Below are 15,894 nucleotides of genomic sequence, written 5' to 3'. Positions count from 1 at the left end.
TCTTAATTTCGAAATCTGTCGCGCGACATGTATTGAATAATTGAGAATGATTGAGTTTGGATTGACAAAAACAATTTACAGTTTATTCAATTTGCATAACCGTTGCGTTTTTCTAATGTGTTCAATCGCCTTTGGTTTCATAAAATAAATGGCAGTGCGTGCTGCCTATTTTACGGCGTTTAGTTATCAATTTCACTTCTCTAAATTGCGTGGTCTATATTATCCGAATTTCTCAAGATTTCGTTGAAAAATGTTTTGTGAAAATTTTGTATGAAACTGATTTAGTCAATAAGCCTCAGGAAAATCTCTGAATTTTTTACATTGAAATTTGGAATGGATTTCTGTACAAATTTGATAAGCAGACGGATTTCAAAATTTTACAAACTTTTCACAGACGCTTATCAATGAGTTATCGAATCTATTACTTGTTATATATTACTAAGTCATTTCAACCAGATTGAAATGATTGAAATATAATCTTTTACTTCATTTGCTCTAATAATGCATTTTGCTAAACGCGAAAAAAACGAGCAAGAAAATTCCATTTTAGAAGTATATCAAGGCCACACTGGACTAATGCTCTAATTGTCCCATAGCTTTTTCATCAACTGGAATTTTCCCATGTTCAGATTTCTTCTTTGCTAATATGTTACAATTTTGGTAATTACTCGTGAAATGTGTGTAGTATTCTCTCTTTCATTGTTTGTAGTAATTATCATGGGACATAGCATGTTGTTTTTATGGAAGAAAATAAAATTAAAATTTTTATTGCCATTTATAATGGAAATGGATCTAATAGATCAAATAAAGTTTTTTTTTTTTTAAAAGTGTCGAGTTTCTACCCTAAATTGCTTTCATCATTTTTGTTAATGTTTTCAGAAATTTGCAAATTTCAAATCAAAGGGTCTGCATTTCTTCTATACCACTTTTCACCAAAACCTACTTGAGATCCCATTTGGTACAACAATTAAATGTCGAATATTTATTAGCCTACACGCACTTCATATTTACATTTTATTATGTTTAAACAGCACAAGCCGTGCGTATACAATACGAGACTATCCTAAAAAGTGGTCACTAGTCCGATAAAAAGAGGCAAATTCAGCAAAAAATTTAAATATTCACGTCATGCTATGAATCAATGTTCAGACTGCCACTTGACTTAAAGTATTCTTTAGCCGTTCACCATAATAATCAAACATTAAATACAATTAAATTGAATATGATAATGTGGTGTTTGAATTAGTTTTACATATAATACCGTTTTTCTCTACACTATACTCAAAAAAACACATCATCATCATCATCATCACCATCATGCGCGCTATGCTAAACAAAAAGCGAGACAAGTGAGACAGTCTTACAGAATATGCCGCGACGTGCTGAACGTTTTCTTTTCGATTTAAAAACAAAAATTATGCGCGGAAAATTCTAAATGAGATAACGGGTGGCAAATGAGTTAAGATTTCTGATTAAATTATCATTAAAAATATGACACCGAAGTGAAAATGTGAATTTTTTTATTTGGGAATTATGCAGATTTTTGTTCGGTCAATCAATTTTAATGAGTGTGATTCATGTCCTGAAAATATGATGTGTCCATTCGCCATATCGTGACAAGAGAATGTACAAAACATTTTCTACAGCAAAAGATCAATATCATGCCATACAATTCCGGTGACTCGGTGGTATAATTAATTTATTTTGTGCAGTAAATGCAGTCCCTATTTTTTTGTCGTCGAATCCGGTTAACCATTAATTTTCTAATGCATATGAATGGATGGTGAAAACCAGCTATTGATGTTTATAGCAAAGTGTTATGATGATGATGATGATATTGGTGAGTTAAAAAAACTTAATCTGAGATGTAAAAAAATAAAATAAAATTTAAAATTAAAATCCAATTTCCAATTTATTTTTGGACATTTTATTGTGTGCATCAATGTTTTATAAACATGTCGTTAGGTAGGTGTGTTTGTTTCATGGCAAAGTTATTACTTAGTCTCTTTTAATAGGCATACCTACTAGTTGGCACTAGCTTTTCGAATATTTTGTATGCGTTTCGAGCAAATGATACACTGTTTGTTTACAAACAATAATTTTGGTAGTTTTCGTCGTAGAAATTTAGTCCGATAAAATTGATTTGTTTTTATCTTTGACGAGAAAATCATTTTACTTTGTTTTAGCGTATATTTGACGTGAGGTAATAGTTATTTTCCTAATGAATGCTAAGATGCTTTTTTAACGAATTAGAGGTTTTCAGCTCAAGCCGGAGGCGAGTGCTAGAATCGAATTCGCTTTTAGCATAAGATAGGAACAACGTGTTTTTGAAACACGACGTGAGAAGCGTTATCTTTACTTCACGGTGTGAAAACATTACCACAAAATTTGGTGTAAAATGCTCTACTTGCAAATGGGACAAATTATGAAATTGGTCTGTCTTGGATGTTTACATACCTCGGCTTCGGCTCGATCGGTAAATTACACACAAGAAGTATCATTTCCTTCATTTGCCTCATTTGTAAGTAATGTCATTATATAAGTGAACAATAGCTAGAGGTCTACTTTAGTTATTGTTGTCGTAGTCGATAACAAATGTAGTGTTTGTTCTTAGTAGTTCTCGAAAATTATAAAATCCAATTTCCAAGAATGGTAAGAAGTTCTTACTAACAACGGTCTAATGAGACACTATGAAAACGATGTACAAATTCCTTGTCTAAGTTTGAATGATGATTGAGACAAAAGTCACATAATTCATCTAAATGTTTTAACATACAAAACAGGGACTGCCATCACTGCGAACAGAATTTCGGTATTTCCTAAGCCTTCTATTACGCATTAAACCTAAAGAGTTTACATTGTGAAATAATAAGGATTATTGCTTTATCCAGACATATGGCAAAGTCAAAGTTATTACAGAAATTAAGAAAATTTCCATTCTCTTGCTTTCTCTGTTTTTTTTTAAATAAATTAATAGCAAAAGAAGAAAAACAAGTAAAAATTTTCCACGGCTTTCGTTAAATGTAAATTTAAAGAATGAAATTTCTGTCATTTCTAAAGTACATCAGACAATGGTGATCAATCAGCAGAAATTTCTTGTAAATGTGATTAGATATTATTAGAAGCTCCAAAAACAATTCCATGTAGACGTGATTTTACACATCCCACAAGTCGCCAATTTGTTTTAACGAATAAATGCAAAAACGAAATGCTGCTTATTAAGCAATAAGTTTAACTACACAGTGCAAGTAGACCGCTGTATCATTGAATGTGTTCCTTTTATTGATGTAGGTTTTGCCGAGCATCATATTAAATTGCAAAATATTTATCCTAAAACTGTGTTCTTGCGTCAATTGAACGCATGATTAATTCAGTAGATGAGGCATTCACATTGAGCTCATATCTCATTATACATACCCCGGAACATTGAATAACATTGAATGTAGAACTACTCGCCTAATAATAATATCCGTTGTTATTGTTTCACCACAAAATTATGCGTTCGGAGCGCCTTTAGGTTGGAGATGAATGTATCGATGTTTTAAATGCATAGCAATTGCGTGAAAGGAATAGAATAAACACTTGGGCATTTGTAAAAGATACATGCACCGACTCTAAATAAGACTTTTTGTATATGTTTGTACATGGACAGATGAATGAAAATGTTTGTTTTTAATTGAATCTCTCAATATTTACATTTTCATATTTTAATTTTCAATTGAATTGATATGAAAACTAATGTTAAATATTTGCCATCCAACCACCGTTCAACGAAATATTTAAACTTTTAATTGAGATGTGAAAATGCATTTGAAAATAATTACGAAATTTGTTGGCACACTGATTTGAATTATTGAAGAAAAAAAAAACGTTCCTCGTCTGTTTTGCTGAAATCATTTTATATCATTTGTTAATATTGACTGTAGAACATCATCGAAACGTCAGACCATTTACAACGTATTATGGAACGTTAATGCAGTTTCAAGTGTTTTGTGAACATTATGATTGATTTATCGAAATTTCATTTCCGACTTTATTACACAACCACTTGTATGTACGCAGTTTATTACGACTAAGCTGATTATGTCAGCGTAATATATCGATATCTATCGAGCAGAGCTGTAAAAATTCAGATTTCTTTCAGTAGGATATGCGTCGAGTGTGGCAGTAGCTGTGTATTTATTTATCGCGAAAATTTATGTTCCCAACGAGTATAAATAAACAAAAATTCTTTAAAAATTATATTTCAATGAATATAAAAATTTAAATGAAACGTTCTCATCGAAAAGAAATCGTGACTCCAACTGAAATTTATTAACATTTTAGAAACGGAAACAAAATTATTAAATCTGTTACTACATTCGTGTGAAGTATTTGATTAAAAATCTATTACTTCATTCGTTTAAACATACATTACATAGAGCACATTAACCACAGCTCATCGCTTGTTCCTGTCGTCACTTTCGATAGCAGATGACTAATCGTAAACATTACAAATCTAGAACTTTATCAAAATCTTTTCCAGTACGGAAAGAACTAAAAATAAATCGAGTTCGTCATTGAACTTTTTGTTCTTCCTTTTCTCGTTTTTATTAGGCTTTCCATTATAACGTACAATAAACATGTTGGTATTACATTATCACTAAATATACGACCAAAGTTTTCATCGCCGTACACGAATCTGTTGTTTTATTATTTTTAGAAAATCTTAACGCCAGAAGATACGTATGAATAAAAATGAAAAATGGCATTCAGCCAAGTGGGTACACGTATATATACTTCTACATTGTGTTATAAAATTAATTGAAAAAACTAAATTTTCTTTTTAAATTAATTTTTCTATTTGAGATGCGGAATTGTAATTTTTTTCAGAAGTGATGTTATTTAGAGGAACTCGGTTCTTGAGGTTTATAGATGTGAAGTAATCATTAATGCGCTTGGAGAGTGTGTAGTATATGGCCACATTTTATTACAAGGTGTAAATCACCAGAAAATCATAAACACGTTATGTGTCCTTGTTCATACTTTGTTCGGCAGAATATTCACGTTTTATTTTATTTGCGTGGATGACAAATCATTTTTTCAATAATTAGATTTCGTACATGTGCTGTCGAAAGAACATTCGTCATTGTTCATAATCTTAATGTTTGTCCATGTCTTTTCTAATTTCCAAATGTAAATCTTTTCTTCCAAAAATTAGAATTGCGTGTTGTATAATTACAGTTTTGTCCCAGTTTTTACAGTCTTTTGTCACACCAAGCATAATATTAGAGAATTCGAATGAAGTGAATTGTATGTGATATCTATTAAACATTGATGTAGGATAATGCAATAAAAGTCACGGTCACTTTTTCTAGAAAAGAATTTTTCGCGATACGCTTATCGTTCGTTATTGTGGTTGTGATGCAAAAATAAAATTTTGAATAATATAAATCAGAGTGAGACTGTTATCACATGTCAACATGCCAGGAAAGTAGCTCTCGGTTAGATTCGTCTTCTCATGGTCAAAACATAGGATCGATAAATCTCAAAGCTGAATCGTAAACAGCTCTGATTTCAGTTCATATTATCGATTCAATCAATGAGTCGCTTGTTTCAATAGTCTTGAAAAGCTAGTTGAATTGAAATACTACTCCGTAAATGATAGGTAAAGCGAAAGCGCTTCTCATATTACAGTAACCGTTCCACACAATTCATCTGTCACTATACACAAGTTTTAATTAAGTTGATCATAAAAATGTTCGTCAACCCAACCACTCGCTTCAATTGATATTACGATAATTGTTTGTATTTATAAAACGAAACGGATTCGTCGAAACATCACAGTTTGTTTTATTGCATTTTATTTTAACATCCAATTGTTTCCAATATGTTTCCAAGTAAATGTTTGCGCTTTTCACATAGACTATATGCAATATGATGGTTCCAAGTTTTTATGTTTATTGCCTCGGCGGCCCATAATGCAATCTTATCTTATTTACATGAAGTTAATTCTTTCAATTTTCGTTTGAATCGCATAAATCTAAACAAGGAAAATAAACAGCAAACAGAGCACCATTAAAACACTCTCTATATTTGAAGTCATAGATAAACGAACCGAACAATTGATTTCACAATTTCATGTTTATGTTTACACTTACACTTTCGTGGTGGATATAAATAATGATAGAAAACGAAAATTGCTTATTGTGTTTTTTTGATATAAAGTAAATACGGCCAGAGTGGAGTTGAGTTATATATCTTTCGATATGCAGCACTTTTTGTAACTCATGTTCACGTATTCATGTCAGCTGCTGCTAAGCAACATGTAACTTTACTGAGGTTATCATAGTATACAACTTGAAACCGTTTATCGATTGTAACGGTCACTCGAAATCGCTCTTTCCACTCATTAATTTTACTACCGCCATAAATATCCCAATAAAAGTTACCATTATCTCAAGTATCATCGTAATAAAATCCTCAGAAATCGTTAAGCCTAATCATGTAAACCAATTTTGATATAATTTTATTTCTCTCTGATTTTGCAGATCACAATCGTTTGGTCGGATCTGGTACACCAACCACAACAACAACACCACCACCACCAACAACAATATTACAAGCAACATCCCGTAAGATAGATACTAGTCCCAGAGGTACAATTTCGCCAAAAACAACGAAACGAGTACTGCTATCACACACATCGCCTCATTCAATTCAAAATGCAACCCACCACACGAACAACATTGTTCAGAACGATAGGATATTCAACAGCAGAGCTCATGCCAGCCAAATCGAAAGAATTGTGAATAATGGTAAAATCGACAATTGTTTGAATGGTACCACTCCGAGTGTCATCACAGCAACCATAGCCACTTCAACGATTGATGTGGTTGATCCGAATTTGATTCGTGCTAACAAGGGCGTTGCGGCATTGGGAGTGTTGGTTAAATATCTTGTCGATGATGTGAGTAACAATTTGATTTAATTTTTCAATTTAAAAATGTTTGACGTGAAATCTGCTCCATGTTATTCTGGTATTGTCACTGGCTCGATGATATTTTTTCGAATAGTTTCACAGAATTAATACCAAAGCAGATGAAAATTTAGCCAAATGAATTGTTAGGGGTGAACTGATTGAAATATATTTAAAACTAAACTCAAAAAGTTCGTTCGGCTCCTCCAGTTCTGGGTCTTTTTACAAACAAGGGAATTTACCGAGACAACTGGCAGATGTGCCCTGTCGGTATATATTTCATTATGGAATTTTCCATTGTCGAAACAGATTTTTCATGTTTTATATTACCGGTAATTGTGTGTTGTGTACACTTACAATTGTCTAATGCAAATATCATGCTTACCCGTTCTCATTATGCAGTATTGTCAACCCGAATTGCCCCTTTGAGGTATAAGTGGCATATCAGGTAAGAAGAATAGGAAGATAATTAGAGTGGGAGAATTTTATGACCTTTTAAGTGTTTCACCTAAAAATTTGTCGGTGTATGAGTGTTAAATGCAAAAAAATAATTAAGAAATTCGAAACATAGACAAATTTTCAGTATAAACAGTTCCGTCAACCGGTAAACATCGTTTAGTGCATCCCTTTAATTAAGAGTTTGAAGAGAACGTTTGTTTGGAATAAAAGTTTCGATTAAAGAAATCGTTGAAATTATAATAGTTGCAAAATGAACATCAGCTTAATAGACATGGATTTTGAAAGTGTAAGAAAACCATTTCCTCGCTTCCCTCGCTAATCTTTCTCGTTATTAGTTTTTCTGAATATTCAAAATAAACAACACGGGCGAGTAGATATAGGTTCCAACTAACTCTGATTATAAAAAAAAGTTTGATCCGCATTTCGATCAGTGTTTTATCAATGCTCAGAGCACTAGTTCAACCATATTGTAATCGTATATCGAAATTGTAATTTCATTTGTATCATAGTACTATGACGTTCCAATAAGTTACACTTGACTGGTCAATAAGAAAAATTGAACTGTCTCAAATATCTAGTCTTTGCCTTGCTTTACAAGAAAGTGTCAGTCATAAATGCTTTATTGTACGTTAGGGTGGGTCGATTTTAACAACTTGAAAATCCACAGCCAGTGGCAGGTGTAGCTTGCCAAAACTAGTCAATCTGCATCATTAGTTTTTCTTTTCCGAATACTTTTGAGTACCGCCACAGCACTGCTACTAGCATGAACACTGAATTGACAAGTATCAAATTTGGAGGCTTTAGTGATACGAGCTACCGCTTAAAATTTTTTGTATTGTATGTTTTAACTCATACAACGAAAGCAAGTCATCTATCTGTACAACAGAAACGCAGTGCCTACTGTGATTTCATCAGCCTCCAAATATTTTCTACGTTCATGCTAGAAGCAGGGCTGTGGTACCGCACAATTGATTGAATGGGTTTGTCAGGCTACTCGTATTTCCTTTTCAAAATTTCATTGACAATTTTCTTAAAAAAGCTTTTATAAGCCTTGCAGAGGCTGTAATAGACTGAAACAAACATAATACAACTTAATTTGGAAAAATCGGTGCATTCGACGTGAAAATATTTACATTTTCTATGTAATATTGGGGGTCTGTGAACTTTGAACCACCAAATGAGCGATAAACTTCCTCAAATTTGGTTAGTCCTTTCTGTTAGGGTTAGAATAGGTAAAAACGACAAAGATGTCGAATTGTCGGAATTTCTCAGATTGATTATTACCATAGCACTGCTACTGAATACTGAATTGACAAGTGGCGAATTTGGAGTTTTTTAGTGATTTTCATTGTTAATAATTGGATGCATGGTTATTATTTGAAATATTTTTTCGTCGTCAGGGAATGAATCAAATAAATAAATAAATAAAATTGTTTGTATGGTACGTTTTAACTCATACAACGAAACAAGTCGTCTATCTTCACAAAAGTAACGCGATGCCTACTATGATTTCAACAGCCTACGAATATTTTCTATGCTATAAGCTATAAGCAGTGCTGTGTTATTACCGATGAATAGTTTCAGAGGTCGAGCTACTCTATTAGAAAAATAGTCCGTTTAAGAAACGTCATTTTTCGAAGTAGTTTCTGATGGAACGAAATACGTTCTCCTTCTACTGTAAAATTATGAATGTGCTACTACTTTATGACAACAGAATGTCAACAATTAACGTCACGGGGAACGTTATCATCTGAAGGCCAATTTGGTTTTATCTAGCCGGTTCGATTGGATACGCCGTACCGATCACATTCAATCGACAAATGCGGCATAGGCCGTTGTCGGTTATACAAACGTTTCAGAGCGTGTTCAAATGTAAAACATTCTACAGATTCTATTCTTGTAGAAATCTGTAAATCTTCTGTAAATCTGTAGAAATTTCCGTTTTTGGCTCAAATAGTTCGCCATCAGCGCATTTGCAACAATTTCTGACACATTTACAGCGAGCGATATCAAACAGTTTTTCGAAATCGTCATAGAATACTTTAAAGCGGTCGATTCTTGTATCTTTTATTTTTCTTGTAATCCTCAATTCGTGTCTTTTTCCAAATTCCAAATTCTCATGTACAACATCAAGAACAAGTAACTCCAACAGTTCGCTTTTGTTTTCATCTGCAATTTTGTCGTCGCAGCCCAGACATACTCTCCTTATGATGTCAAGTTTTGTTAGCGGGCGTTCCTCACTTAAAACACTTGGCTAGATAAAGTCAAAGCGGCCTTGGCAAATTTCAAACTATACTGAAATGCATTTATGTAGCATCTGAATAGTAGGAGATTCATAATTCTACGGTAAAAGAAACGTATTTCGTTCCATCAGAATCTACTACTTCGAAAAAATGACGTTTTTAACAACATCGGTAATAATCAATCTCAGATTGAATCTGAGAAATTCCGACAATTCGACATCTTTGTCGTTTTTACCTATTCTAACCCTAACAGAAAGGACTAACCAAATTTGAGGAAGTTTATCGCTCATTTGGTGGTTCAAAGTTCACAGACCCCCAATATTACATAGAAAATGTAAATATTTTCACGTCGAATGCACCGATTTTTCCAAATTAAGTTGTATTATGTTTGTTTCAGTCTATTACAGCCTCTGCAAGGCTTATAAAAGCTTTTTTAAGAAAATTGTCTATGAAATTTTGAAAGGAAGTACGAGTAGCCTGACAAACCCATTCAATCAATTGTGCGGTACTCAAAAGTATTCGTAAAAGAAAAACTAATGATGCAGATTGACTAGTTTTGGCAAGCTACACATGCCACTGGCTGTGGATTTTCAAGTTGTTAAAATCGACCCACCCTATTGTACGTACCTGTTGATTGATTTATTATTTTGATACGACAAAGATATCGATGAAAATGTGCCTTATTCAGCTGCTGGTTTAACTTTTCTTTTTAATTTTCGTTTTCGTTTTGACAATTTTTTTTCTTTCATCATTTTAGTTGGACGCATTCAGTATTCCGCATCTCAAAAAGACAAACGAAAGCCTGAGCAAAATGTTAATGGATACAAAAGTACAGCTGGAAAATGCCCGACTATGTTGCTCCCAATTAGAGGATCAAATGGCTGAAAAAAATGCATTCTTCAGTAACCGAGAAAAGGAAATTGAGGATCATTACAATGGCGAATTAATAAAAGGTAATTATCCAGCTGCGCAATCTCTCCGAAATGATTTTTATTTTATTTTTTTAATTTTCAGTGGAGAATCGATTCACTGACCTCGACCAGTCCACTAAAGCACGCATAGCACTACTAGAGGAGAAGCTTCAAAATACAACCAATCACTTCCAAACATCACTGGCTGAGAAAGATGAAGAATTAGTGCTGGCTAAGAACAACGCAGATGAACTTTCGAAACGAATCAAAGATCTGAGTTCAACGGAAAATGAGCTTCGCGAAAAGGTGCTGGCTAGTGAAACAGAATTCAGTGAACGGTTACAAGCATCTGCAATGCGTGAACGTGAACTCACCGAGAAGTTCAGCGTACTGAGCAAGGATTTAACCGAAAAATTGAGCTCAGCAAATAACGAAATTATGGTGTTACGCAGTACAGTGGCTGCAAAGGTGCCTCCTTCACCAAAAGTGTCTAAGGAGCAACCGATTACATTCGAGAACGAGATTCAGAGCTGGCGTTCGGTGCTGGAAATGAAGCAGAAGGAAATTTCTGACCTGAAAATGCAGAACCTTACCTTAGAGAATAATGCCGCAGCGTTGCCAGGTGCTCTAACAAAGATTGCAGTATTGGAATCACGACTCGAAGACTTAACAATTCAACTGAAAATCAAAACTGACGAGGAGCAGTAAGTTTTTTGTTGTTTTGAAATTGTTGAATCCGAAGTCAGAAAATAATTTTTCTTTCTTTTACCTTCAGGGACCTTTTACAGAAGAACAGGCAACTTGAACAGTCGTACAAACAGGAAGTGAAAAATCGGTCAGTGGTGAGTCTCGACAATGAGCAACTGAAGTACCGACTCAAAACAAATACCGAAAAATTCTCCTCGGCCATCATTGAATTAGCCAAAAGTCAAACGGAATCGTCTATGTTGTCTGATTTATCGATCACGTTGAACGGATCGGACAATGTTTTCGGAAATGATACATCATCACCGCCATCAACACCGGTGGTCAAAGGAGTCGTAGAGAAAACTGCTTCCGTTTCTTATGTTCTTGAAATCAACGACGAAGAATCACCTGAAGCATTAGCATCACGAATTATTCGACGTGCTGGCTCATTCAGACAGAATGATCGAAATCGATTGGTGCAGCAAGGAAACGCTTTAACCCAATCTGCCTCAGCAACTTCAATCCTACGACAACATTCCGAGTCGGGAACACCGCGTTCGCACTTAAATACCATTCGAAACAGATCGAAGTCCGTCAGCACCAATTCAACCAACACACCGAGTTTACAGGACGACAAACAGTCAACAGTGAACAGTAAACTCAACGTACCACAGTGGAAGACTCCGCTGTGCAGTAGTTCACCGAACAGTAAACGCACTATACAGGCGGCGAACAACTCGAAAGACAACGATGTGCTACTGTCCGAGGAAGAATCAGAAACTGAATGCGTACGGCCATCAAATGCCGAAAAAGGACAATATTTTCGTCGAAGCAATTCGTATAAACATACCAAACGTGGTTTAATCACCTGCAACACAGCAGCGCTTACTTCACAACGACCTGATTTATGTCTCAGTTTGCCGATGCATCCAACTGTGAAAGAATTAAAGAAATTCCAGCAAATCAAAGAGTCGGCTGGTGAAGCTATGGTATCAGGAACAAATTCCGAGGATGAAGCCAGTACCGCCTCATCGGACGGATCATTGTCTAGTCGCAGCAGTTCATCGGGACGACGGCGTTCGTCTCTTGAAGATGCTAATATTGAGAAAATTGTTGCTAGTCTTGGGGCGAATAACGAGCCCGCAACGGGTCTGGTCGGAACTCCAATGGAAGTGAGCTGGTCAGACGATGTTGACCATTTTGCTAGTGATTCGGCTGTATGATATGATGATAGTTTTTAAGTTTCCATTTTTTTTTATTTATAAATTATTTTGCGAATTATACGTCGATGGACTTCACGATCCACGAAGACGGGAAGAGCAACTAAAAAAGGAAAAAGAAAAATATTTTTTGTTTATAGAGTGACTAACAGTATAACTACACTGTGTACTGAGATACGTTTTTTTTGCAACATTTTCAATTTGAAGAAACGACATCATTTTACCTTTAATTTCAACTAATATTGTGAAACATTAGGGTCCACCCAGTTTCAATATTGTAAAATAAAATAACGTTTTTCGTATAACATCAAGATTTTACATAATGGATGCGTTGTACTCGAATGATCGATGAAAGCAATTGAAAGGCGACTTCTGTCGGACAAAAAGGTGAACATGGACTGTAGGTTGTAGGAGTAGATGATTTACATATTATACATCAAAAATGTCACAATTCCATTCTCATGTCGGTCGTTGATCGTTGAATGTAATTTAGTTACAGTCTGACCGACTTTAATTGTTCAAGCGCAGTGGGTAACATTTTCCGATCATTGTTGCATCTCTCAGATTTCTAAGTCTGGATTTGGTGCTTTTATCATACAATAGTTCATACCCATTAGACTTTCGTGGGACAAACAGCGGAATTTCGTGTTAAAATTATTGATCTCAAAAAGAGTTTTTGCAATTCTTTGTTCGTGTTGTTTCAATTATCATTGTAAACGTTGACCTAAATTTCAAAAAGAGATTCCCGTTGCCTGTTAAAGCGGTCACACGTTAGACGTCATTTAAATTCACAAAAACACGAAAAACCTCAAACGGTTCACTGAATCTTTAAGATTTTTTTGTGATTTTTTCGAATTTAATTATGTAGAATCGTACTCCCAGTCCAATCGATAGTTATCTGCGAAGACGAAACAGAATTTCCCATGTTCCATACCGATTCCTGCGGCAGCTGTAAACTTTTAATTTCAATCAAACGTTTCAGTGCAACAAAATTCCATTTTATGTTTTGTTCAACAGCATAAAATTGATATTGTAGACATCAAAGAGCATCGAATCTCTGAAATCAAATCTGTGCTAAGCATAAAATGTGCTAGTCCGATACATCGGTGACAAAGTCAAGTTTATTGGTAATGGACAAAGTCACAATGGTGCAACAACCATGAAGGAACAACCTTTTTTTTGGTCAACTGGCTGTACGGTGATATTTTTAAAATTTAAATCGATAAATCAAAAGCGATCTTAAATCAAGTGCATAAAATTCAAATGATGAAATCAACAAATTGAGAATCATTTCTGTGCACAATAAAATAATTTATGTAAACGAAGTGTGTAAATGGGAGGGAGTGAATCAGATGGAGAATCATCTAATCGGATGCAGCGAGTGGTTGTTATGTAAAATGTAATTTATAAATGTATACCAAGTTAGAAAGTTTATTGTTTTTTGCATGTATAATTATCGTAGTTAGTACTTACACACCAAATGAATTTTCATTTAAATCAAAATTTCACTCAGCAAAATAAATTCTGAAAATCAAATTTCTTTGTCGAAAAAGTAGTGATGAAAAAGGACAGCAAAAACGATTTAATTTCCAATAAAAATGCTATAAAATACAAAATATAATTATTTTAACTGTGCGATCGATAAAAGTAACCAAAAGTAGCATTTAATAAAATAAATAAATAAAGGGACAAAAACCAACTAATCTTCAAATTACAACAAAACAACATGCCGTTCATTCATAGACAAAAAAAAACTATTTAAAGAAAAACTATTATTAATAGACACACAACACTCTATCATAATTACACTTATGTTTGCAAATGGAAGGAGAGAATGAAAATATTATAATAAATTTAAATTAATTTTTAAGAGAAATATGGACAAGCATTATTTCACAACTTTATGTACCTATACTACCTTGAAGAAAAATTTATTTAAATGGTTGAAATAAAAATGAAATTATTATTAGTTGAAAGGAGACTTTTCTTTATTCATCTTTAAAATGTTCCAGTTCCTGCTAATAAGGAGATAAGAAGGATTGAGTAGGCTGTGCGAGTAAGACGGACGTGAAAATTTTTGCTCCGTAATTTTTTTAATAAAATTTATATTTATTCCTTCGATTTATTATGTTTTCGCATCAAAAACGTTTCGAATGTATGTTTTACGGGATCGCGCTTCGGATAATTTAGGAATTTGATCCATGTGCAGGAAATTTGTTCAATGACGAGGAGTTAGGTCCGAAACGGATACACAATGATCGTATAAACGGTTTCTCATTGCCTCACAAGGAATTAGGTTAATCACCTGTCAAATGATCGCTAACCAGAAAGAAATAAATGATGGAATTTGTTTATGTACTGTCCGTTTGACAAGAGGATCGCGACGGTTCAGCAGGGGTTTTTGAACATTTGTTTTTTACACGTTGGCACACGTGCTCTTGTCAGATTCAAGATTCTTTTTACGAAGGTTACTCTGATTATACTTTGTGAAAAAGGCCAATACCTTGCAAATATGTCACATCTTGGACAGAATTTGACACTTCGAAATTCGAAACCCCCTGAAACCCCGTGCTTCCACCTACGTAATATACACAAACTAGGTGAGCCAATCTTAATTTATTCAAAACTAATTCGAACTATATACTACAACGTATACCGGCGGCAATGAGTGGTAAAACAAGACACATTCGCTACACATGTTTGTGTCAAGGCTGTATACTTTGGGGAGGTCACGCAGACCGCCATTTTATTAGATACGCGGGAACACACCACTTCTGATGACTTTACATATACAAAAAATTCACCACATCATAAAGACGACGAGAATCATCAGAGTAGGTGAATTTTTGTATGAAATCGGCCATTTTATCATCAACTGTGGTGTGTAACCCGCGTATCTGTATCTGCGTGACCTCCCCAAGTATACAACCTTGGTTTGTGCTATGCAAATTTTTTACATGTAAAATCATCAGAAGTGGTGTGTTCCCGCGTATCTAATAAAATGGCGGTCTGCGTGACCTCCCCAAAGTATACAGCCTTGGTAAGGACACCTATCTTACCAGTGGAAAGTTCACATTAGAATCGAATTTCTTTGCAAAATTAGATGTCACACATCGAAGGGTGACAATTTCCCTAACGTGATGTCCTATCTTTCGCTAAATTATTCATAACTAACTAAACCCTACTAATACCCTATTCTACCCCTCTGCGTTTTCACGGACTTGGGACCGTTAAATAGCATGTGAAGCTTGCTATTTAGCCGCATTAGTAGATATTGCTGTCATTCAAGCGACCGACATTAAAACCTAGAGCGCAATATAAGTATGCACACAACAAATATCAACTAGCATAGCAAACGATATCAGCACAACCAAACATACCACACAGTTCAACAATTCTTTTCTGTGTCCTTATTA

General features: G+C 34.4%; 1 protein-coding gene across 3 annotated transcripts in view; it reads left to right on the top strand.

The window, feature by feature from the left end:
* Positions 1 to 13,738, top strand: part of LOC119076360 — a 55,706-nt gene extending 41,968 nt beyond the window's left edge. For 2 of the 3 annotated variants that reach the window (XM_037183060.1, XM_037183061.1), the window contains 4 exons: positions 6,531 to 6,949; positions 10,418 to 10,613; positions 10,675 to 11,275; positions 11,347 to 12,589. In XM_037183060.1, the coding sequence (XP_037038955.1) occupies positions 6,531 to 6,949; positions 10,418 to 10,613; positions 10,675 to 11,275; positions 11,347 to 12,481 (2,351 nt within the window). In that variant the 3' untranslated portion in view covers positions 12,482 to 12,589. Of the gene's footprint in view, positions 1 to 6,530; positions 6,950 to 10,417; positions 10,614 to 10,674; positions 11,276 to 11,346 lie in introns of all 3 variants that reach the window. The other variant, XM_037183059.1, reaches the window with a different exon arrangement.
* The last annotated feature ends 2,156 nt before the right edge of the window (positions 13,739 to 15,894 follow it).

This window comes from Bradysia coprophila, unplaced genomic scaffold (assembly GCF_014529535.1).
Source record: "Bradysia coprophila strain Holo2 unplaced genomic scaffold, BU_Bcop_v1 contig_232, whole genome shotgun sequence".
Classification (NCBI taxonomy): domain Eukaryota; kingdom Metazoa; phylum Arthropoda; class Insecta; order Diptera; family Sciaridae; genus Bradysia; species Bradysia coprophila.
The sequence above is the reverse complement of the archived record's forward strand: the minus strand, read 5'-3'. Positions and strand labels throughout refer to the sequence as shown.